Source organism: Mastigoproctus giganteus, chromosome 8, assembly GCF_048544385.1.
Source record: "Mastigoproctus giganteus isolate SK-2022 chromosome 8, ASM4854438v1, whole genome shotgun sequence".
Taxonomy (NCBI): domain Eukaryota; kingdom Metazoa; phylum Arthropoda; class Arachnida; order Uropygi; family Thelyphonidae; genus Mastigoproctus; species Mastigoproctus giganteus.
In genome coordinates, this window is record NC_143582.1 from 156088027 (window position 1) to 156113282 (window position 25256).

Here is a 25256-nt window from a genome sequence, read left to right on the forward strand (position 1 = left end):
CCGTCTGATCAACGATCGCCAGTATGGATTCCGTCAGTGTCGATCCACTGGTGATATTCTGGCTTATGTTACCCATTGATGGACTAATTCAATGGGAAGGTTCTGTGAAACACAAGTAGTTGCTCTTGACATCTCAAAGGCTTTTGATCGTGTTTGGCATAAAAGTCTTCTAAACAAGCTTCCATCTTATGGTTTGCCAACTGTTTTTAGTAATTGGTTATCCAGTTTTCTCTCTGATCACTCATTGAGGGTGATGGTAGATGGCTCTCTGTCTTCTAACTTCTCCACTAATGCTGGTGTCCCCCAAGGTTCAGTTCTTTCCCCCACTCTTTTCCTCTTGTATATCAATGACCTTCTTCCATTGACTGGAAATCCTATTCATAGTTTTGCCGATGATAGCACATTGCATTCAACTTTCCATTTTGAGAAACCTTGTCCTGCTCAATCAGCTTCAACTTCTCGAAAATCTGCTACTAATTCCTTAAATGCCGATCTTCAGGTAATTCTCCAGTGGGACAAAGACAATTTAGTTGATTTCAACCCTTCTAAAACTCAGTCTTGTCTTATATCTCGCAAAAAGGATTCTTCTGCTCCAATGCTTATGTTTAGTGACACTCCGATTTCTAGGCAAAATGATATATCTCTTTTGGGGATTACCCTTACTTCTAATCTCTCTTGGCACAAGCACATTACAAATATTGCTTCCTCTGCATCTAAAAAACTTGGTTTTCTCTTTCGCTCTCGGCGTTACTTTTCTTCCAAACAGCTGCTCACTCTGTATAAATCGCAAATCCGCCCTGCCATAGAATATTGTTCCCACATCTGGGGTGGTGCCCCCAAAACCTCTCTCAGGCTTCTTGAATCCATTCAGAAGAGGGCAGTTAGGTTAATTAATGATTCATCTCTAACAGAGTCTCTCCATTCACTTTCTCATAGATGCACTGTTTCTGCTGCATGCCTCTTCTACAAATACTTCCAGGGCACTGTTCTTCTGAATTGGCTTCTATAATTTCCGCTCTCTCTTTCAAAACAATCCGAACACGTGCCGCCACCAGCCAACATCCATTTACTGTCCAACTTCAAACCCACAGAACCAACTTTTCATCTTCCTCGTTTATTCATTCAACTGCCGTTTTCTGGAACAACCTTCCTTCATACGTATTTCCTGAAAATTACAATCTACAGAAGTTCAAGTCCAATGTCAACAAATATCTTCTTTCGTCTTCTCAACCTCCAACCCAAGCACGGTACTAAGTACTATAGGTTCTAATACCTCTCATGTTTGGGGTTTACATAAAAAAAAAAAAAAAAGGTAGTTCTTTCTTGAGGTAATTATTATTATTATTATTATTATTATTAATAGCCATATGGTGTAAGGAAGCCTGAGGCTTATGCTGCACCAGGAAAAAAAAAGTTCCCGAGTTACCCTGAGAGAGAGAGAGAGTCAAAAGTAGAAGGGAATCACCAAGAAAGAGAAGAATGATGATATCCAGCTCGGGACCCTGGGTGTGCCAAGCCATACTCACCAGATGTGAACCCCTAGGGTTAGTAAATTCTTGAAGCAATTCCCTTGATGTAATTCTTGAAGCAATTCCCTTGAAGTAATTCTTGAAGCAATTCCCTTGAAGTAATTCTTGAAGCAATTCCCTTGAAGTAATTCTTTCTCAAGGAAGATCTGTCTGGAATATTTTGATTTATAGAATATTTTTTTCAAAAACTGCTTGAAGACTCAAATTTTTAACTTACTGAAAGGGATATTGCTGCTTACCAGAGTAAGACACAAATTCTTTGAAAAATCACTTTTCTCCTCTTTTGAAGTACATGGCTTGGTTAAAGGTGAGGGCTCTGAAAATTTTTCTTGCCTTTCCTTTGCTTGGCTGTTATGTGCAATGCTGTTTGGTCAATCTGGAATTTCTTCTTGCATGGAACATTCTTTTCGCAAACAACAGAACAAAATAATGCCATCCATAGTAAAATCTTTTCTGTGACTAGCAATCCATGATTCCATACGAAGTTTTGTGATAGATTTGATTTTTGGCCTGTTTAATGAAAACATTTCACCTGATGAAATTGTGAAAACAAATGGCAAAATGGCATTAAAACATTTCCTATGCGGAATTGAGAAACTTTCCCACCTTCAGTGAAATATTATCCCATGCTAGTTTAATTGCAGAGACTTATTATGTATGTTCGAGATCGACATTTGAAAAAAATGATCATGTTAAGGAATATTCAGTATTGCTTGTGATATTCTATGTATTGTAATGTATTGTTCTATGCATTTATATGCACTAACGGCTACAGGACACAATATGCATTTGCATATAATCCAAAGGCTACTGATGACATATGATTACATATACCTTAGTAATCTGTTATATGTGCAGCTAGTTGTTGTCCAAACAATGATTGCCATCTGAGTTGCCAGTGCAACATAAAAAGTCAAATTAAATCAAGAAAGATGTAACTGCCTTTATATCAGAATTACGACTTCTGATACTTATGATTGCAGAAACTTTAAAATCTTTGAATGTTTGATGAATAATAAACTTATAAAGTCTGAAATTGTTTCTCATTTTTTTAAAATCAGGACATATCACTGAATCATTAGCTGTAAGAGCTATGCAAAGGGCAATTAATCTAAATAGACCCCATAATCTTTTTTTAGAGCAGTGGAGTTTAGGTTCAGTAAAGTATATCCCTATGTTAACTTCAAAATTTTTGAAACCTTCTTTCCCCAGTGATATCCAGTATTTCTACTAAAAAGGACATATAGTCATGCATCCAGATTTCCAAGAAAAACTTTTTTTTTTTTTTTTTTTTCAGTTTTCTGTTTTATTTTCTAAATTCTTCTCAAATTCTTAGGGTAATTTGCAGTGTAGCAGATGTTCATCTGTTTTTTCCTTTTCTTTTTTGTCTTAAAATAATTATTTCACCAGTTTTGCATGTGGGTGCTATCCCTTTGAAGAAGATAATGCTGAAAAGTTTGTGCCATACCACTGGTGAATCCAGACAATTTTTTTCTAGAGGAGGTGGGGAGAACAATATAACAGTGATGATATATGTGAATGACACTAATTGAAAAGTAAATTCTAATCTTTCTGGAATTTTTAATGAGCCATTATATAGTATACATAAAAAACAGATATATACATATCTGTACAAATAGTTACTGTACTACAACTTAATATCATAGAACACACAGTTGTTTCAGTATACTCAGGCTCCAGAGAGGGGAATGGAGAAGGTTGGCAGTGGCCCCCCCATGGATCTGCATCATTCTTCCTGGATCTGTCACTGTACTACACTTTGGGGCTTGCATATTCTTAATTAAATGGGGATCTTTAATTATATTCTCAAAGTGGATTATGAAGTTAGTTTTTTACTTTGTCTTTGACTGAGTAATATATGGTTTTATTCTTTATAATGGGTAATGTATTTTAAACTTTTATTTTAAAATCATGCTAGATTTTGTTTTTGAAATGAATTTGAATTTTGAATCTTCATAACAATTTTGGTTTGATTTCTAAATACAGTAGTAGCATTTTTATTTTAATCTAAATTCAAAATTTTAATGTAAACTAGTATTATCTAGTATTGGACATTTGTTAATCATTGGAACTGTCTGCAGGAATCAGAAGAGCTTGGATTTAACAGTATGTATTGTTTAATCTGCCATCATTTCTCTGGAGTGGAAAAATATATTTCATATAAAAAAATTCCAATTGTGCTGTACTCTTCAGTACTTTACAAGGAAATTCTATTAAAAATGCATCATTGGCATTAAACTTTAGACCATTCCTTGACTGAGCTTTTCACTGAATGTTTTTGGGCAACATATATACTACGTCTCTAGTTACATGGCACATTGTTTCATTTTTTTTTTTTTTTTTGGATCAAATAAGAGCATGCAGGAATTTTTTTTTTTTTCTGTGAAGTTGGGGAAAACAAGACTTCAAGATGTTTTTGTAATGTTTTATGTTCACTATTACAGAATCACCATTTTCTTCAAAATTAATAATAATAATAATAAGTACCAATTAAGCAATTGGCAAACATAGCCTGCTATGCACTAACATCTGATTTGGATGCATTCGTCTTTTATAAATAAACTAAGTATTTTCTTTAGTCCATATATATATATATAGCAATTCCGTTTCTTGACTGTGCCATTGACATTGAAATTTCTTATTCTAGTCATGAAGAGTGATGTTATTTTGATTGTCTTCAAAAATGTTTAACATGATTTAACAGCAACATAATCTGGAAGATTCTGGTGCAAGATTTTTCTGACACTATGACTAACTTTTGATTCTGCTGGCATTTTCTTGGGGAATTTTTAAGACTGTTTTACTGAAAAGCACTGCTGTAATTTTTTTAGTGGTCTAATTTGACTCATCATCCGGTGCAAATCACCGCTTTTCTTATTGGAGGCTTGAAATGGTAAAACCCATGTTTTGTTTCTAGAGAAAAGTTTCCAGAAGTTCCCTTCTCCTTCAACTCATGAAAGGTACTAAGTATTATAAGTTTGGATACCTTTCGTGTATGGGGTTTTCATTAAAAAAAAAATAAAAAAAAAAAATTGGACTCTGACAATGATACTTTTCTGTGTATACATTTCTTTCTATGTAGAGCTTCTCGGTAAATCATAATTCTATTCAACAGGAGGGTATATCTCTATTCTTCATGGCGAATCACAGGTAGCTAGTAATTAAAATTCCAATTAATGGTATTCAACCTGCCATCAAAAAAAATAATTCATGTTAATTCAATGACACTCCTATGGGGGTTATTCTGGCCCAATTTTAAAAAAAATAATGCAAAACAACAAAAAAATAAATTTTAGCTCTTTTTCGCTCCAAAATTATTCTATTCATCCAGTTGTTACTTTAGTGATTTTCCTGAAAACCTTTTTTTGTTGGTATCTTTATTAAAAATTTGAGAAATCTCTGTCTGATAAAGATTAAAAATAACTCCCATGTGCCTATCAGCTTTTTTTTTTTTTTTTTTTTTTGTTGTGCAAGTGTCACTGGGTTAATATTACAAAAGCTATTCATATCTCAAATGGTATTATGGTTCTAACTTCTTACAGTTAAAATGCATCATGAAAAATTACACCAAATGTTTGCATCCTTTTGATATTTTCAGATTATTATTTATCTAAACTTTATATATTGTGTGTACATTTACTAAAATTCATTAAATCTTGTCTATGAATCCACAGGAGAGTACAGAGTGGGAATTAAGTTTAATGATGAACCAATCCCAGATAGTCCTTTTAAAGTATATATCATGCCTGAAATGGGAGATTCCAGGAAAATTGAACTTGGTCATATTGTAGACTCTGGACTTCAAGTTAACAAGCCTATAGCTTTCACAATTCAGATGAATGGAGCAAAAGGTATGCTTGATGGCATGGTTGTGGCACCTTCAGGTGGAGAGGATGATTGTTTTGTAACTCCAATTGATGAAGGTAAGTTTGCTAAGAACATTATTAAGTAAATGCAGACTTTAGATAATATTCTTTACAGTGAGTAACATTTCAATTGTGTTATCTAAAAATTTTTATTGTGGTGGGTGGATTAATATATAAGTTTACAATTAAAATAACTTATCCTCCTACTATGGTAAAAATTCTTATGTCACTTTTCAGTTGATGTGCTAATCAGTATAGTGTTAATTGACAAATTTTGCAAAAATGTATCCATGTTAAATTGAGAAAATCTCCTTTTGATTCTCAAATTTTTTTAAAAGAATATAGGTACTTTTCAGTTTTTAAACTTTAAACTGGGATTCTTATGATCAGATTGCTTTGTTTTTCACAAAGTACTGCAAGTACTGAGTACTGCAAGCTTGATATTTCAATATATATAAAAATAATAATGTAAACTTCACAGCATAACCAATGCATAGTGTATTTATTGCATTAGGTATATTAGTGTAATGTAGTATTTTTAATTATATTGACTGTGAATGAAAATCATGACTCAGACTACAGCAGCAAAGCAAGGGCTCAAGATAGTAGGAATGCCATGGCTAAGGGGAGAACTAGGGGTGTGAGGGGGGACAGTGGTGTCCTTTAAATCATGGCCTTATGAAATGTACTGACTGTTTGATGTTTGTGGATCTCTCTGGAACATGAGATGATATTGCTAAAGGGGGATGTCTTTCTGTGTTCAACATAAAACACAAAACCTAAGGAAGTGCATCCAGTTGATATGGGTGGACAGTGCAGTGTTGAGTCCGTTTGGTGTGACATAAGCACTGGGAAAGGGAAAATGAGAGTAGGAGTGTGTTATAGGCCTAATGACTGAGTACAACGAACAATTGTGCAGAGAAATAGAGTGGGCCAGTAAACCAGAATGTCTTGTTGTTGTTGTTGTTGTTGTTGTTATTTGGTTTATAGGAGCATTAGCAACTAAGGCCATATTGCTCTGGGGATATGCAGTGGTCATTCCCTGACCTTTCCGCATCCTCCGTATTTGGTGGTCACGGGCTCGAACCCCGGTCTAATCAAGAAGCATGTGTTAAGAACTGCCACTCCTGCCCACCTGGCTACGGAGGCTCCTCAGAATGTCTTGTAATGGAGGATTTTAACTTTCCGGATATTGACTGGAACTTGTGGTTTGGTCACTCGCACATTAGCAAGACTTTTGTGGATTCATTGGAGGATTGTTTTCTAGAGCAACATGTTCAAGGGCAGAGGGAGTAATACTCTTGATCTGATTATAAGCAGTAATTATTCATGTATTAAGAATTTGCAGATAAAGGACCCACAATGTGACAGTGATCACAGTGTACTGATGTGGGATTTACTTAAAGATGTAACTACCATCAAGGATAAAGGGAAGGGTTTTTATTTTCGTAAAGGTGACTCCAGTGGTCTCAGACAGAATTTAAATTCTATACAGTGGGATCAACTGATGATGTTTAAAACAGCAAATTCTAAATGGGAAGCCTTCAGGAATTAATCTTGGAAGCTACTAGGCTTTTCATACGAACTAAGAAATGCTGTTCAAGATTTAGACCTAAATGAATGTCAGATGAACTAATGAGGCTCGTGGCAGAGAAGAAAAATGTCTGGGATGCATATAAACTACCAGGTACACAGAAGCCTATGGCAGATACAAGCCAGTCCGCAATCAAGTCACAAAGGAGGTTAGGCAAGCAAAGGCTCAAGTCTTTGTTTTATTGTTGCATTCTTGAATCAAAACCATTTAAATTTTTAAACAATTTAATCAAAACTTACTTACTCTACTTAGAAGGCTGATGTTGATCAAAATCTTGAGAAGCAAATTTTATTAAAGTCTGCATTTTTTTCGTTCTCTATGTTTTTGAACTCGTTCCTTTTCGACACAAGAAGCTTCTTTGGTGGCTCTGAAGCTCTTATTCTTGCATAATATTACTACCCGCTGCTTACTTTACCAAATCAACGTTAGTGACTGAGTTGCATCATTTCCGTATCTTAGTATGAACTTACTCTACCGAATCAACTACTTACTCTATTAAATCAACGTCAGTGACTGAGTTAGCATCGTTAGTGCCATTTAGGAAGTGACGTAATTTGCATCATTTAAAATCTAATAGCCACCTAATAGGAAGTGATGTCAATTGTGTCATTTTCGTAAGAAAATTTCATTACCAATTGGTTTTATTCCAGTGCCACCATAGATGTTTTCGCATCAAAAGTTGATAAATTGTACAGCAGATATATTTTTAGGGCACAAAAGGTAATACTGTTGTAAATGTTGGCACTAATGACATTAAGAGTAGGAGATCTTCAAATTTACTTAAGTACAGGGTAACTTGAAAGTGTTAGCAATTCTGCCTAGACACGATAGGAGAAAGTACACGATGAAAGCCTTGTCAATCGATTCAGCCCTGGAGAGACTGCAAGCCTCATGGGTAGAATTTTTCTTAGTGTGGTCTGTGCTTGTTAACAGAAAAACTGCTCCTCAAAGATGGAATATACTTAAATAGAAAGAGTTCAAGAACATTTGCTGGAGCTACAAGGCAGTGTTAGGTTGGTAGGAAAATCGCTAGGTTGGGAAGGGGAAGGAGAATACAAAGGCAAATAGATTAACAACAGCCGCAAGCAGAGGCGAAAGTGAATCTTAAACCACTTCTATTGGAACAAGTAGAACCTGGAAAGTGAAGTTGGGATTTCAAGGACTGTTAGGAGTCATGGAACAAGTAAATACACAGGATGTGTTAAGGTAAATAACAGTAAGAACAGGTGCATGTATACTTGCATGTACACCAAGGCTAGGAGAATACTAAATAAATTTGATGAATTTCAAGAGCTGTCTAGACATCAAACTGTTTGTTTGTTTGGGGATTTATTAGGCACATCAGCATCTGTGGCCATAGTGCACCATATAAAGGATGCAAAATTTGAATATAAAGAGTACTATGTGTGTATGCGAAGGATATAGGGATAGGAGAGAGAGAGAGAGAGAGAGAGAGAGAGAGAGAGAGAGAGAGAGAGAGAGAGAGAGAGAGAGAGAGAGAGAGAGAGAGAGAGGTTATGCCCTTAGTTTAAGAAGTATATAAAATCTAAAGCACTGCATCCAGTTATCATCAGTGGTCACTGCAATGTTCAGTCAAGTTTGGCGTGACATAAGCAGTAGGAAAACAAAAAAAATAGGACTGTTATAGCCCTAATAACTCTGATGAGTACAACAAACAACACTGGCACCTCCGTAGCCAGGTGGGAAGGAGCAGCAGTACGTAGCACACGCTTCTTGATTAGACCGGGGTTCGAGCCCGTCACCACCAAATATCCCGGAGCAATATGGCCTTAGTTGCTAATGCTCCTAAAAATCAAATACCAATACCAAACCAAACAACAAACAACTATACAGAGAAGTAGAGTGGGCCAGTAAATCAGAATGTCTTATGAGGGATTTATGGGTTAGTGGGTTAATTAATGGAATTTGTGGGTTAGTCATCTGCACACCAGCAAGATTTTTGGAGATTTATTGAATGACTGTTTTCTACAGCCTCGTGTTAGAAAGGCAACCAGACTGATGAATACTCTAGACCAGTGTTTCTCAACCTGTGGTACATGAGTTGGGTGTAGGTAGTACATGGAAAAGTAAATTTTATTGTAAGTATAAAATGTAATCACAAATCAAATGCATTATTCATCACGAATGCATTATTCATCCTTACAAAGTAAAGTAAGTGATACCTCCTGATTGGAATGTAAGGCTTACAATGTAAGACTGTGTGTGTGTGTGTGTGTGTGTGTGTGTGTGTGTGTGTGTGTGTGTGTGTGTGTGTGTGTGTGTGTGTGTGTGTGTGTGTGTGTCACCAGCACACTGTTGATGAGGCCACAAGCTTCCATCTCTCACAGTCGATTACCAGCTTCTGAGCATGAAATATGTATTGGATTTGTTTATGTGTATCCGTAAAGTATTTTTTACGTTTTCACAAAAAGAGTGTGCAAGAATAACTGTTAACATTTGTAGTGATTATTTGATTGTATATGTTGGCAAGTTTTTTTAGTATATTTTTAATTATATTTAATTGATAAGTGATATTTTGTTTGAGATTGGAATTATTTATTTTAGGAATTTAATAACAGCCATATACTCAGTACAGTATACTGAACAACATGCATAAGTGGCTAAAAACAGGATATTTGAAATGTCAACCCAATACTAGTGTTTTCAGAGATGTAGAAAAACCCTACCCAGTGGTCTGCAGTAAGTAAAGAATGCTTGAAGTGGTCTGTGAATAATAAAGGTTGAGAAGCACTGCTCTAAATCTAATTATCAGCAGTGAATATTTATGCATTAAGAATCTGCAGATAAAAGAACCACTAGGTGGCAGTGATCACAGTGTTTTCACGTGGGATTTACTTAATATGTAACTACCAGCAAAGATAAAGGGAAGAGTTTTTGTTATCACAATGGTGACTACAGTGGTCTCAGACAGTTTTAAATTTTAAGTAAATTCTAAATGGGAAGCATTCTAGGAATTAATCATAGAAGCTTCTAAGCTTTTCAAGAAATACTCTTCAATGCATAAGCTTAAAGGGATGTCAGATGAACTAAGGAGATTCGTGGCAGAGAAGAAAAATGCATAGAATGCATATAAATTATCAGGCAACACAAAAGCGTATGACAGATATAAGCTAGTCTGTAATGAGGTCACAAAGGAGATTAGGCAAGCAAAGACAGATTACAAGAAATCTATGGCAAAGGATGCTAAGAAAAACAGCAAGGACTTCTTTAAATATATAACCCCGGGGGCTCACATCTGGTGAGTATGGGCTTGGCACACACCCAGGGTCCTGAGCTGGATATCACCATTCTTCTCTTTCTTGGTGATTCCCTTCTACTTTTCACTCTCTCTCTTTCTCTCTCTCTTAGGGTAACTTGGGAATTTTTTTTTTTTTTTTTTTCCTGGTGCAGCATAAGCCTCAGGCTTCCTTGCACCATATGGATATTAATAATAATAAACTCTAGAAGGAAGGGGATGAATCACATTGGTCCACTTGATATTGATGCTTTGACTGTTGATGATGCTGCTCAGATAGAGGACAAATTGAATGAGTATTTTGCATCTACATTCACACATGAGGAATTCTCTAGGAAGTGGATGACAGAAGTTTATCAGACTCTAACAGGCAACTAAATGATTTTGTAATAACTGAGATGAAAGTGGAAGAGAAATTGTTGACGTTAAACATAAGAAAGTCACCTGGGGTGGATGGGTTCTATGCAGTTATATTAAATGAAGCAGCAAAGGAAGTTAGCAAACCCTTAGCCATAATTATGAAAGCATCCTTGGACTCAGGGGAGGTACCCATGGAGATGTGCAAATGTGCCCCGATTCACAAAGGGGATCAAAGAGTGACATGAATAGGGCTGCCATCCGTCCTCATTTTAGCAGGCATATCCTCTTTTTTTTTTTTTTTTTTTTTTACGTATCATGGACCATCCAGGAGGAATTTCTAAAATTTTGAAAATATCGGTAATTATGGCTCTTAAAATTTGAAAATCTCCTGATACTTATCATTGGTAAAATGTTTAAGGAAGAAATCCCAATAATCCCTTTGAGGAAGAAATCCCAAGAATCTCCACCTCCGGCTGTAAACAACGCAGATCAGACATTGAGGAGTTTATCATGTGTTCGGAGTTGAAATTTTGTTTGTGCAGTTTGGCTTTTTCACTCCATTTTTTTTTTTTTTTTTTTTCCCTCTTTTACATTTTTGGTGAGTAGACAATTCAAAATAAATTTTCTCGTTATTTCTTTTACCTGAAATTCATTCTAATTAAGTGAATTTATTCTAAATTAAAATTACAATTCCACGTTTTTTTTTAAGAGATCTCACATTTTCTATTCTTCTTTCAGCAGTTCATATAAACAATAATCTGATACGTCCAGCTTCAGTTTTTGTATGCAATATTTCTTAATTATCAGTTGAAGTAATCAGTCACTTTTTCAAATAATTTTTTTATTTCTACTATGTAAATTAAAATAATTCTTTAATTTACATAAATTCAGGAATACCCATTATGCCAAAAAGAAGTGCAAGTTTACTGACAACGTGGGGATGAAATATCCAGGTTTTTGAAAAGGAAGAATAAATGATGAGGCGGAATGCATCCTTTGCAGTCCAGAAAGCTATATCTCGGTTGCTAACAAGGAGTCAGGTGATTTGGACATCCACATGAATTCAGAGAAACATATGAACATTAGATTTGAAAAATCTTGCAGCAAGGTAACGGACTTTAGCAAATACCCCTAAAAAGCTTGATGCAAGAGTTTGTTGCTGAAAGAACCCTTGCCTTTCATACAGTGGCACATCACCACAGCTATAAATCGATGTCTTGTACAGCAGAATTATTAAAGCCGATATGCTCTGATTCAGATATTTCTAGGAGGTTATCTTGTCCAAAAACAGACTGAAGCCATAATCAACTCTGTCTTAGCAGTGAATTCAGGTGAAGTTGTTAAGTTTCTGCAGAATGTGCAGTTTTTTGGAGTTTCCATTGACAACATTAATCATGGATTTCTGAAAATTTTCCCTATTCTTGTGCATTATTTTGACTGGAAAAATGGTGGCTCAAAGGTGGCTAACAGAATTAAATATCAAGTCAGATGAGACTACAGCTATTATTTCTGGCTATGTTTATGAGACTTTGTGTAAATGTGGCCTGGATAAGAAATGTATTGCATTTGGTGGGGATAATTGTAACACCATGTTTGGAGGAGTGTGGCTAATAGGAGTGGGCTGCCCTGCCCACATTCTTCATAACTGTATTCAGCATGGAGCAGATGCAACTGATGTAGATATTGACTCCATTGTTCTTAAGATTTTGAATTATTTCAGTGTCTACACTGTATGTGTTTGAAAACCTAAAACATTCTGTGAATTTACAGAGGTTACCCATAAAAAACTTCTATATCATAGCAGAACATGCTGGCTTTCTCTATTACCTGCAATTGAAAGGATTATAAGTATTTACCCAGCCCTAAGGTCTTTTTTTTTGTTTCAAGAAAATCCCTCCAAGATTTTAAAACTTTTCTTTGAAGATGAGCTTAGTGAAACTTATCATGTTCATTGCCAAACTGTAATGTCAGTCTTCAATTCACATATAATGAGCATTGAAAGGAATGACAATTCTTTCTTAGAAATTATTGAAGCTCTTGCTTCCATAAGGGATATTCTGTCAGAAAGAAGTAAATGTCAGTTCAATTCCCTCAAAGTGAATGAAATGTTGGAGAAGCAGCAAGAAGAGGGATACACAAGAAATGTGGAGTTTTCAGAAGAAATATACAGAACTTATATCCATCATGCACTGAATACTTGGACATGGGGTTGAAACCACTGGAAGAAGTTTCTTCATTCAGGTGGATGTCTTTAAGAGAATGAATGAACTTGAATGGGATAGCATGGTTTCAACAATTAGGTACCTTCATATAAAAGGAGTGTGTGTGTGTGTGTGTGTGTGTGTGTGTGTGTGTGTGTGTGTGTGTGTGTGTGTGTGTGTGTGTGTGTGTGTGTGTGTGTGTGTGTGTGGATGATGTGCAATGCTTTGATCAGTTTTGTAATTTAAAAAAAAAATTCGTAGTGGAAATTAAGGATACTGATGTTTCTTGTAATATAAGATGGGCTAATTATTTTCCACTGTAAGAATGAAGAATTTTTCTCAGAGCTATTAATAATTGCTCAAATTTTCTTTTCCATACCACCACATAATGCATTTATTGAAAGACTGTTTTCCTTAATGGAGATGCAGTGGTCTAAGGACAGAAACTTGTTTACTGTGGATTCTATTAAGGGACTAATGCTTACAAAATTCAATTTCAGTGATATGATGTGTAAAGATTTCCATTCACATTTACAGAGAAAAATTGCATCAGTGGAAAAATATAAAAGAAATGTAGAGAACAGCAAATACATTACGCCGAAAAAAATAAAGCATTTTTTTTATTCACACCATAAGTAAATTTTTTGTGTATCACTTTTTTACAAGTTAAGCAATCCACATAAGAATGGCAAGTGTGAATTCTGTTAATTTAAAGGGATTTGAGATATTCAATTAAAATATTTAACATGTTATTACTTTGCAGTGACTGCATTATTACTGTATTATCATAATAAACTGTTATTAAAGCCATAGGCATTTCTGAAAAGACTGTAAGGTGTGTATTTGGTACAATAGAGAAAAACGTCCTCAAAATATGGATTTTTCTGCCCAAATGTCCTATTTTTAAGGTTAGAGAGGTGGCAGCCCTAGACATGAATAATTATAGACCTGTTAGTTTAACTTCTGTTCCAAGGAAATTAATGGAGGCACCAGGTAAAGAAGCACTGCAGGATCATCTAGACAAGACTGCAGTTATAGTTCAGACACAGAATGGGTTTGTTAAGGGGAAGTCTTGTCTGACTAATTGGATTGGATACTAATGATGTGGTCACAAAGGAACTGGATGCAAAAAATAATTTTGATATCATATACTTGGATTTTAGGAAAGCTTTTGATACTGTGGCACATGGATGACTACTGTACAAATTGGAGCAGTATGACATTAAGGGCAAGTTGCTGCTATGGATAAAGGCAGTGGTGTCCAACCTACGGCCCGTGAATAATTTTTATATGGCCCAAGCGGAAAGTGGACTAAAACAGCAAAATCAACTTTAAATTTTGTTAATCATTTCAAGAATGTACATTCAACGCTAAAATAGGTGGAAATAAATGAATTTAAAATACTGTGGGGCTCATTGCGGCTAACATGTGAGAGTGTTGAAGTTACAAAGCCACGTGTTGGTGTCGTGAATTCTGTTTCTTCTATCCATTTTTTTTTTTTTTTTTTTTTTTTTTTTATCAAATATGAACATACCTGATCAGAAACATCTGTATGTACAAGGTGCTAAAAAAAAATGTTCCGGACTCCAATATATTAACTGACAAATGGCAAAACAAAAAGATAAAAAAAAAGTCAAATTAAAGGAAGAATACCTATGTGCAACGAAACAAGAGATAATGAAGTAATTTTAGAAGGGAAAGAAATGTTTATTATCAATACATTCAATGTTGTTTGTGATAGATTAATTGCTGAAATAAATAAAGGAACAGAAGTATACACCAATATTTTAGATACTTTAAAAATATCTAATTTAGATGAACCCGAATTCAACACTAATATCAATAAATTAATAAGTATGTATATATAAAAATGACACTGACTCAGAAAAGTTTAAAGATGAAGTTATCCAATTTTTACTGTTTATTAAAGGAGAAAATATTGGCAACAATATGAAAGAATATCATTATTAATGGACTAAGATCTACATTTCCCTACGTTGAAAAAATATTAAAAATATTTTTAACAAAGCGGTTAGTAATGCAAGCGGGGAATAGTCATTCTTTTTTCAAACGAGTAAAAAATTATTTGAGGAATATCCATTTAATTCAAGATAAAATTGTGTTACAATATTTTTGTAACACAATTTTTGATATTGTTTTTGTAATAAAATTAGTAATTACTCTAATTTGTCATACTTATTTGTGTATTATACTTTATCGTTGTTGGGCTCGCCCGTAGCTCGGTTCTGACAGTACAGGTGGCCCAGGGTTCGATTCAGGTGGGGAGGGGGGCAAAATTTATAGGTTCGCCCAGCATCATGATGTGAAATGAGGAGCTACTTGTGGAAGGGCAGCAGACACTGGTCACGAAACAATGGAAGTCGATTTGCTGACCATGTGATGACCCGCCAAAGCTGTGTGTTATTATACCTTCATTGGCTGCTGCGACACAACAGTTTAGTTCAGTGCTCTTCATTATATTTCGCAGTATTACAACGTTTGTGTTTAAACAGATCGGTAAAAATAATTGTTTTTTTTTTCCTGATCATATTTATATATTCAAGTTTTTTTTTTTTTTTGGCCTCTGGTATCTTTTAAGGGGGCGCCCCTGCAAGAGTTTAGCACCTTGAGCTCCAAGAAGTGTAAGTACGGCCTTGCCTGTATGCAGTGCTCAAGATGCAGCCTAACCATTGCCTTGTACAAATGGGATAATCACCTCCTTATTCCTGCTAGAAAAGATTCTGCATATCATTGATAAAACCCCAGGAGATGTTCTGAAAGCCTGTTTGCATTATTCAGAACCTTTTCCTGCCTCCCTTAATATAATTGGATATATCCCATCCACTCAGAGTATTTTTTTTATGTTTTGCTTCAACAATTTCTCTAACTTATCACAAAATCATTTAGCTACTTATTTAAGTTTAATCAAGTTCTGGCATCTCCTTTCCTAAAAATTCCCCACATGTGAATGTAGATGCAAAATATCTATTCAGTTTGTCAGCAACAGTTAAACTGACATTGAGTGGACCAACATGATACAATCCATTCCTTCTACTGTTAATATAAGTAAAGAAGTCTTTTCTGCTTTTCTTTGCATGAGACTTCTCACAATCTGTCTTAGTTTGCCTAACCTCCTTTGTGACCTGACTGCAGACCAGTTCATATCCGCCACAGGCTTCTGATCACCTGATCACTTATATACATCACACACATTTTTCTTCTCTGTCACAAGAAAAATGCATGCGATGCATATAAATTACATTGCCTTACAGCACTATACTTATACTATACTTTTACAGTTGATGAAAGAAGATTTTAGCCTTAACAGAAGAAAGAAAAAATACACAGAAATACAAATCCTAGCAAGTATAAAACAATAGATAATAGGATAAGAAAAGAAATTAACAAACTAAAAGAAGCACAGTTTAAAAAAAAGATGTAAAGCAGTGGATGATATACAAAAACATACAACTAATGGAATTACATAAAAGAATAAAAAAAAAAATAACTGGGAAGCATAAGGTAAGAGCAGAATGCATAAAAAATAAGCAAGGAGAAGCGACACCTGACAAAAAAGAAAGAAAAATTATTTGGCATAAATATCTAAAAAAAATCACTATATTATGACCAAAGAGCAGACCAAGAACAGGAGGCCAATGCCAAGGGCCCAAATATTATGAAGAAGAGAAATATGCCAGAGATATGAAGGAAAGGAAAGCCACAGAAACAAACAACACCCTAATAGAACTAATCAAAAGGAGATGAAGATAGGAGATGAAGGATTTAAAGTACTAACCAAATTGCTAAACAACATTAACAACACAGGCAAGATACCTGAAGAACTAAATCCCTCTATTACAGTGCCAATATCAGTGAAAAAAAAAAAAAAGAAAAGAAACCCTCTACTAGTTTTCACATGCTACAGTTTACAGAACTGAAGTCTGCCTTGGTAGGAGTACCATTTTGTTCCCCTCATTAATCTGCTCTGTTCTGTATCCATTCCAACAGATCCACATCCTTCATAAAATAGTTTGCAGACCTTTATGCAGTACTCAAGGTGTGGCCTTATTACTGCCATATATGTTCTAATGAATTCCTGATTATTCTTGCTGCCAAAATTCCTGTATAACATTGACAAAACCTCATGAGCTATCCAAGCAGACCATTTGCTCTGCTTACAGGACTTCATATATGAATGCACAAATACAGTAAATTTTTTCTCTTTTGTTCCCCTTGATTAAGACACCACACAGCTATCTTATTCAATATGTAAATTTGTATTATTTAGTTTCATATTAATTGGCATTTTTTCTAAATTATTTTAGGAGTGCATTCCTTCTGAAACACCATTTATTATTATTATTATTATTAAAATCAGTTTATTTCATTATTATTAGTTTATTTCCCAAGAAACCTTGGGTCACCCCGGGACAGCTCTGTGCCAGAAGGGTGTGAATTCAGACTAAGGTGCGAGGAACACAATGTACAATAAACAAGGGTACATTCGTGCTCGACCCGAGACTTTTACAGGATTAAATAAACAATAATGTACAAAATAAAAGTAATATACATGATTACATGAAGACAGAAAGTCTTTGTCATATACAAAGAGGCAAGTTAAAAAAAAAAAAAAAAAAAAAGGTCTGTCCAGGAGCAGGTGAGTATTATAGGTTCATAATCTGGTAACAGTTCTTGAGGATTTCCTTCCTGTAGGGCTTGTCTTCACAGAGCCTATCAGGGTGGATCCTAAATTTATTGAAGATCCGAAGACAATTGGCTGGAAACATGTTCCTCAGGGAATCAATGCTTGACAGCGTAAGACGTAGAGGGAGACAGGAGTCGGGGTGCTTCCCTCTTGCCCTCTTCGGGTCAGAGATTAATGCGGATACTGATGGAGCATCAATTCGCCTCGTTATAAGCCGTGCAAGCGTGAGAACATTTTTTGTCATGATGATATGTCTCCAGGGAGTGGTGCCTAGATTTGCTTGTAGAATAGATCTGGAGATAGTTAGGGGATGGCCTACCGCCCTGTTCATCCATCTAAGCAACCAGTACTCTAAACTAAGATACTTCTGAAGGTATGAGGCAGGGGCAGATGACCAAATTTCTGAAGCATAGAGAGGAATCGGCGTAATACACCTCAGGATGTGCCGAACAAGCAGCGCTGGCTGATGCACACCAACGAGCTCTTGACACACTGCCCAAAGAGCAGCGTACGTCTTCTGGCTCATCCTGGCAAAGTGAGGCTGAAATGTGAGGCAAACGTCCCAGGTGAGGCCAAGATCAGTATGAGAGGTCACCTTTTGCACCGGTTCCCCACTCACAAAGATTTGGATATCATTTTTGGCTTTCTTCTTGGTTATCGTCAGTTGTGCTGATTTGGAAGGGCTCAGATGCAGTCCTATTGTGGCAAGATAACTTTCCAAGCTCAATATCTGCCTAGAAGCTTGTTGGTTGATATCATGAATCTGATGATTATGATCTGAGCTCACGTAAAACTTCAGATCGTCGGCATAAGAAATAAAGTTCGGATTCTGAGCAAGGAAAGGCTCCAAAACTGCTGCAAACAGGATAGCTGACAGTACACTTCCTTGTGGAATGCCTCTTGAGACGTCAATAGTTACTTGAAAGTCATTGTGGGTCACAGACAGATGTCTAGGAAGTAAAATAGACTTCAAAATTTGAAGTAAGGTTTCCGCCAGGCCAAAGTAGTGTTTCAGAATGGTAAAAAGAGCTGGGAGGTGTATTCTGTCATAAGCCGATTTTATGTCGAGGAATATGATATCAATCTGTGATTTGTTGTTAAGGGTGTGCTGAATTCTGAAGAGGGTATCAAGAAGATTGGTAGTTGTCGATCTCCTTTGTAGAACGGTATGGAGGTACTCGGGCCTGTGTGCAAAGCAATGCTGGGCAATTGTTGGCTGAATTACTTTTTCGAAAATTTTGAGTAAAGAACAGCTGATGGATATTGGTCTCAGGTCTTTAGGAGATTTGGGTTTCTTGATCTTTGGAATGGGCTTAACATGGTAAGTTTTCCAAATTGAAGGAACTATTCCAGATTGCAGGATTTGTCTGAAAAGGTGAAGGAGAAGGTCGACTATATATGGGCTGCAAATTTTGATAATAAAGAGTGGGAAACCATCCGGACCTACAGTGGCTTTGTTGGGTAGTTTATTGATGACATCAATTAGGGTCTCTCTAGTTATTTCTATTTCAGACAAGTGTGCCCTAGGTAACCAGTCCTCCTGCGAGAGAAAGGAATCAGAGTCAGGAAAATCTGCCTGCTGTAAGCTGAACTGTGCCCATTCCTGGACAAGCTTTTTGTCAATGGCTAGATGATGATGATTCGAAAGGATCCTTCTACCACTCTTCAACCTATTGAGAACAGCTTGGTTAAGGACCAGCCTTTTCTTTTTCAAGAAGCAAGCTCTTTCTTTCTTAAAAATGGAATGGTCTGAGGGAAGTTGAGTTTTCTGCCATTTCCGGTAGGCCTTCTGCTTCTTGATGAAAGCCATCTTAGTTTCCTTATTGAAACCCCGATTCGACCTGTTTCCACTCTTGGTGATTCTGGCTGCACCATGTAGTGCAATTAACTTCAGTTGTTCCGACAAGAGCATAATGGCATCCTCCAACGGCTCAGAATAGAGACGCCCCCAGTCAAATCCAATCAAGCATTGGAGAATGATCTCTGGCTTCAGATATTTGGTAGAGAAAGCTATCCTAGGCAATTCAGCAGAGTACTCGTCAGGTAACCCAAGGGAATTGCTCTGTAAGGATAGTTTACATGCAATTGGCGAGCGATCAGATTGGAATCGAAAGTTGCCAGGTAGGAGTTTGATATCTTTTAAGTTGTGGAAGATTAGGTCCAGTGCTTGACAAGCTCTAGTTGGTTGCGTCACTAACCGTGTAAGGTTAAAGGCCCGAAGAGTGGCCTCAAGGCCCTCAAGAGCATTCCCATGCCTGGGCAGTGGCAAATTAAAGTCACCTGCTACAACAGTTGGAATTTTAGGCATTAAGTTGGTTGCTAACCACGTGAGCAGCTCCGCTCTTGAGTCATCATTGTGGTCCGGAGGAAGGTAAACCAGGCAGCATTGGATTTGAAGAAGAGGACTCCTCAGTGTCAGGGAGACTGCCTCAAAGTTGTTAGACTGGCTCACCCGTGTCCTTATTGGCTGGAAGCGATCGTTGAACAGGATTTCAACACCTCCGCCTCGCCCGTTAATTCTGTGATTCCCAATGTGTTTGTAAGGGGTGTTAAAATGTGTAAGATCAAGCTGTCTATCTGCCGCTAACCATGTTTCTGTAAGGCAGATGACATCAAACTCATTAAGCAATAGGAGAGTCTGGAGACAATGAAGCTTGTTTTTTAGGCTGCGTACATTCTGCATAAACCAGAGAATCTCTCCTTCGTGTGAACCTGGTAGCAAGTCATCCTTTTGTAGCTATGGCTGTTTATATCGCTTGGATCCGTTATAAGCGATCGATCTGCTCCTCTCTTGGAACGGCTTTATAAGGGTGCCTACCGGCCAGCAGCTAGAATCCAAGACGATATGCTTTGCATTCGCAGGGCAGGAGATGATAAAGGAAGAATAGGTCGGTGTCTAGTTTTGATCGCTTTTGCGTCTAAGTTGATCCCATGTTCTTGGGCAAAGAGTGCCCTGATACTTTCCACTTTTGTTGCTGGTCCTAGTCTGGAAACAAAAATTCTCTCTCGGGTCTGGACAGCTGAAATATTATATATCTCCTCAAGTCTCCGCGACAGAGGGACCGAGGCAGGTTCAGTAGGAACCGACATATTAGGCTCCTCGCATGGAGTTCTGTTACCGTGTGTTTTCACAGTCAAAACACTTTGAGCGCAAGCCATTTGTGGGTTATGCCTGGGAAATTGCGCAAGATAGTTATTTTGGTCAGAGAGACAGAAGGCATCCGCTTGAGCATAGATCCGCTCCTCCCTGTTTTGGCTTGGGGTTTCTCTCATCTCCATCCTCTTGTAACCGTGCTGGGCCTGGCTCAGAACCTGGCCACCAGGCTTCTCCTGACGTCTTTTGCAAGGTTGGTGCAGATTAGATTCACCAGGAATAATACACTTGTCCTGTATCTTGTACACTTGTCCTGTATCGAAGGTTGGATTGCGCTGATGGAGAGCGGTGTGAGGGGGATGAGTACCCAAAGGGTTCAACATCACGGCCGGGGCTACGATCTGATCAGTTGTTTTGTCTGCAAAACGAGGTGAACTGTGCAGATTTTTGAGATCTCGATTTCCTCGCTGGACGCACTCAGTTTGAGTTGGAGGTCTTGGAAGTGCATCATCTGCTTCCTGTGAATGCTCCTGAGGTTCCAAATGGTCCATCACTGACGTCTGACTAGAGGGAAGACAGTATTCACTTATAAAGATTTTGAGATCCCTGAGTTGTTCATTCATTGTGAGCACTTGTTCGAGAATTTCCGTATTTTGGGCTCTGAGTTTTCTATTTTCGTTATTGAGGCAGGCAAGAGAGTCGATTATTGGGGACAAAATCTCCCCGAAAGTGATCTTAAGTCTTTCAGGGAGGGCATTGAGTATGGAGGTGTTGTCCCTTAGAGCGCTTTTAATTGACGAATAATCAAAGGGGCTATTAACCTGCAAGTTTGCGGAGGCAGCAGGAGCAGTATCAAACTCCCTATTCGAAGAAGCAACGTCTTTCCCAAAGCATAAGCTTAAATCTCCAGGTGTTCTCAACGCAGGCGACACAATACTACCTTCAATCGAACTGCGCACATCAAGAACACCAGATGGGGTTTCTTCTGCAAGAGTGATAGTGGACATCTCTTCCTTCGAGATGTCTGCGCTTTTTGGGTTACTTGCGCAAAGGTGGCAGGTCCATTTTCTTCTCCGTTGTTTGTTCAACCTTTTAACTTTAGGTGGCTGGCAATCACGACAGAAGATTCTACGACACGTAACACAAAGTAATGCCGGAGCCTTGGGTTTGAACCCACATTCGGCACAGGACTTTTGCTGAACGCCCGTTCTATCCTTCATTGTATACAGTTGAATTATAAGCGAAAGGCCTGAGCTGAAAAAGGGGGCGGATGGCACGTCGAGAAAGGCAGTAATCGGGTAGGTGAAACGCAGGGAGCAACAAAGTCTTGCTGCAATTGGGCAGCTTACTAGCTTGAAGTGTAGGCTAAATTCCGGAGATGCACAAATTAAGTAAGTTTTGAAAGTGCAGCTGGGCCATCTGAGACCTGTTGATGAGGGGTTCCAGCAAAAGCGGTCATCTTATCGTATACTTGATTGCCAGACAGAAGAAGACAAAAATAGTCAGAGTTAGTTTGCTAAGTTCCTTCTAGCTCGCTTTCAACATGCAATCTCTTAAGCTGAACAGATGCATAAGTAGGTCAGAGTTATAAAAGTCGCACCTTACAAGCGGTCAACTGCCGGAAAGCTCCCACCGCAGAGGAACTGCTTGACCTTGTGATATAGCCCGAAGCGGACAGTGGTCAGCCAGCAGAGTAAAGCCTACAGAAGTGAAGTTTGAATTCAGGCCTCGGAGACAAGCAACGCTGGTAAATGTGAATATATGGATAGAAACAGATCATGCAAAAACATAATTACCTAAAATGTTAGGGTAATAATCTTCCACAGGATGCACAGTATTACCACTAGGCAGGTCACTATACAAAAAAACTAGTGTAACTCGCGAAATAAATACATGAAATCACTGTAAACTTGAGGAGCACAGGATTAGACAGTCTTCATAGCTACGTGCACTGCAATCTGTTTCTTCTTCTCTGTACCCGATTTATCTTGATTTATTCTACCCCTTTTCATTTGTTGCTGTAGTTATAAATGACATATTTTTATTTTATATTCTGATTATATTTCTGCAGCATATAGTAAACAATCCTTTGCAGCCACCAATGTTGATTTTCTTCCTTTTTTTGATTTTTCTTACCTTTATTACTTATTTAGATATATTAGCATTAGCATTAGTAGAGGCATATGATGCAAGAAAGCAAGCTTATTCAGCATCAGCCAAAAAAAAAAAAAAAAAACACACCACTCCCATTTCACCCCTCCGTTCGTTCGAAGTACCTGTCCAGTTGAGCCTTAAATTTGTTTAGGCTATCAACTTCAACAACAAGTGATGGAAGTCGGTTCCACCAACCAACCACCCGCTGGCCAAAGGCAAATTTCCGCACATCCATCCGACATCCGTCCTTCCTCAATTTGAATTTATGCCCTCTGAGGTGATTATTCTGAGCAAGATGAAGAATCCCATTGGCATTGAGCATGCTCAAACCATTCAAAGCCTTATACACCTCTATCAGATCACCTCGCCGGTGCCTAGTCTCCAGACTCTGTAATTTGCAAAACTTAAGCCTTTCTTCGTAAGAGCAACCCTTTGTTCCATTCACTAATCTTGTTGCCCTTCTCTGTACCCGTTCCAGCAGCTCTACATCCTTCTTGAAATGAGGCCTCCAGACCTGTATAAAGTACTCAAGATGTAGCCTAACCATTGCCTTATACAAGGGAATAATCACCTCCTTATCCCTGCTAGAAAAATTCCTGTATATCATTGACAAGACACCATGAGCTACTCTTGCAGCTCGTCTGCACTGCTCAGAGAACTTCATATCTGCCTGCACAATTACCCCCAGGTCCTTTTCATTCTCCACCACTGTCAGTGTAGTACCGCAGAGTTGATACATTGCTCTGTGGTTACTGTTTCCCATATGTAGTACTTTACATTTGTCAATGTTAAACTTCATTTGCCACCTCTCAGCCCATCTGTTCAACCTTTTCAGATCCTGTTGCAGCAGCATAGCGTCAGTAGTGTCCTTAACAACCCTGCCAATCTTTGTATCATCTGCAAACTTGGACATTAAACTTGATATACCATCATCAATATCATTCATAAACACCGAAAACAACAACGGACCCAACACTGAACCCTGAGGAACTCCACTAATAACATTAGTCCACATTGAGCAGTGTCCATTGATTACCACTCTCTGTCTTCTGCCACTCAACCATCCCCTTATCCATAGCAGCAATTTGCCTCCAATGCCACACTGCTCCAATTTGTGCAGCAGTCTTCCATGTGCAACAGTATCCAAAGCCTTTCTAAGATCCAAATATATAATATCAAAGTTATTCCCTGCATCCAGTTCTTTTGTGACTACATCATAGTATCCAATCAAATTGGTCAGGCAAGACCTGCCCTTAACAAAACCATGCTGTGTCTGAGCTATAACTGAATTCTTGTCTAGATGATCCTGCAGTGCTTCTTTAACCAGTGCCTCCATTAATTTACCTGGAACAGAAGTTAAACTAACAGGTCTATAATTACTTGTGTCAGCCTTTGAATCTCCTTTGTGAATTGGGGTTACATTTGCACATCTCCAGTCTATGGGTACCTCCCCTGAGTCCAAAGAAGCTCTCATAATTATGGCTAGGGGTTTGCTTACTTCCTTTGCTGCCTCCTTTAATATAACTGGATAGATCCCATCCACCCCAGGTGCCTTTTTTATGTTTATCCTCAACAATCTCTCCTCCACTTTCCTCTCAGTTATTACAAAATCATCTACCTCACTGCCAATGTTTACTTTACCTCCGTCATTCTCCTTCCTGAATAACTCCTCATGCGTGAATGTAGATGCAAAATACTCGTTTAGATTGTTAGCCACCTGAGCAGGATCCTCAACTGTTGAACCATCAATATCCAGTGGACCAATCTGATTCATCCCTTTCCTTCTTGAGTTTAAATAGGTAAAGAACTCTTTTCTGTTTTTCTTTGCATCCTTTGCCAAGGATTTTTCGTAGTCTGCCTTTGCCTGCCCAATCTCCTTTGTGACTTGGTTACAGACCAACTTATATCTATCATAGGCTTCCATGTCACCCATTAATTTGTATGTATTCCATGCATTTTTCTTCTCTGCCACATGTCTCATTAGTTCATCTGACAACCATTTAGGCCTAAACCTTGAACAGTATTTCTTAGTTGGTATGTAAAGCCTGGTAGCTTCCAAGATTAGTTCCTAGAATGCTTCCCATTTTGAGTTTGCTGTTGGTAACATTATCAGTTGGTCCCACTGTATAGAATTTAAATACTGTCTCAGACCATCATAGTCGCCTTTACGAAAACAAAAACCCTTCACTTTACCTCTGATGGTAGTTACCTCCTTGAGTAAATCCCACTTCAACACACTGTGATCACTGCCACCTAGTGGTTCATTTATCTGCAGATTTTTAATGCATGAAGAATCACTACTGATAATCAGATCAAGATTATTGCTCCCTCTTGTTGCCGCACGAACATGCTGATGTAGAAAACCATCATCCAATAAATCCACAAAAGCCTTGCTAGTGTGTGAGTGACCAACCCACAAATTCCAGTCAATATCTGGGAAATTAAAATCCCCCATTATAAGACTCTCTGATTTACT

The 25256-nt window shown here is 37.6% G+C and overlaps 1 protein-coding gene across 1 annotated transcript in view; it reads left to right on the forward strand.

Annotated features, from left to right (window-relative positions):
• The window catches only part of LOC150081939 (filamin-A-like), a 385277-nt gene that overhangs the window by 285388 nt on the left and 74633 nt on the right, over positions 1-25256 (forward strand). Inside the window, exon 11 of the mRNA XM_090378994.1 lies at positions 5225-5473. Within this exon, the coding sequence (XP_090235120.1) occupies positions 5225-5473 (249 nt within the window). The remainder of the gene's footprint in view (positions 1-5224; positions 5474-25256) is intronic.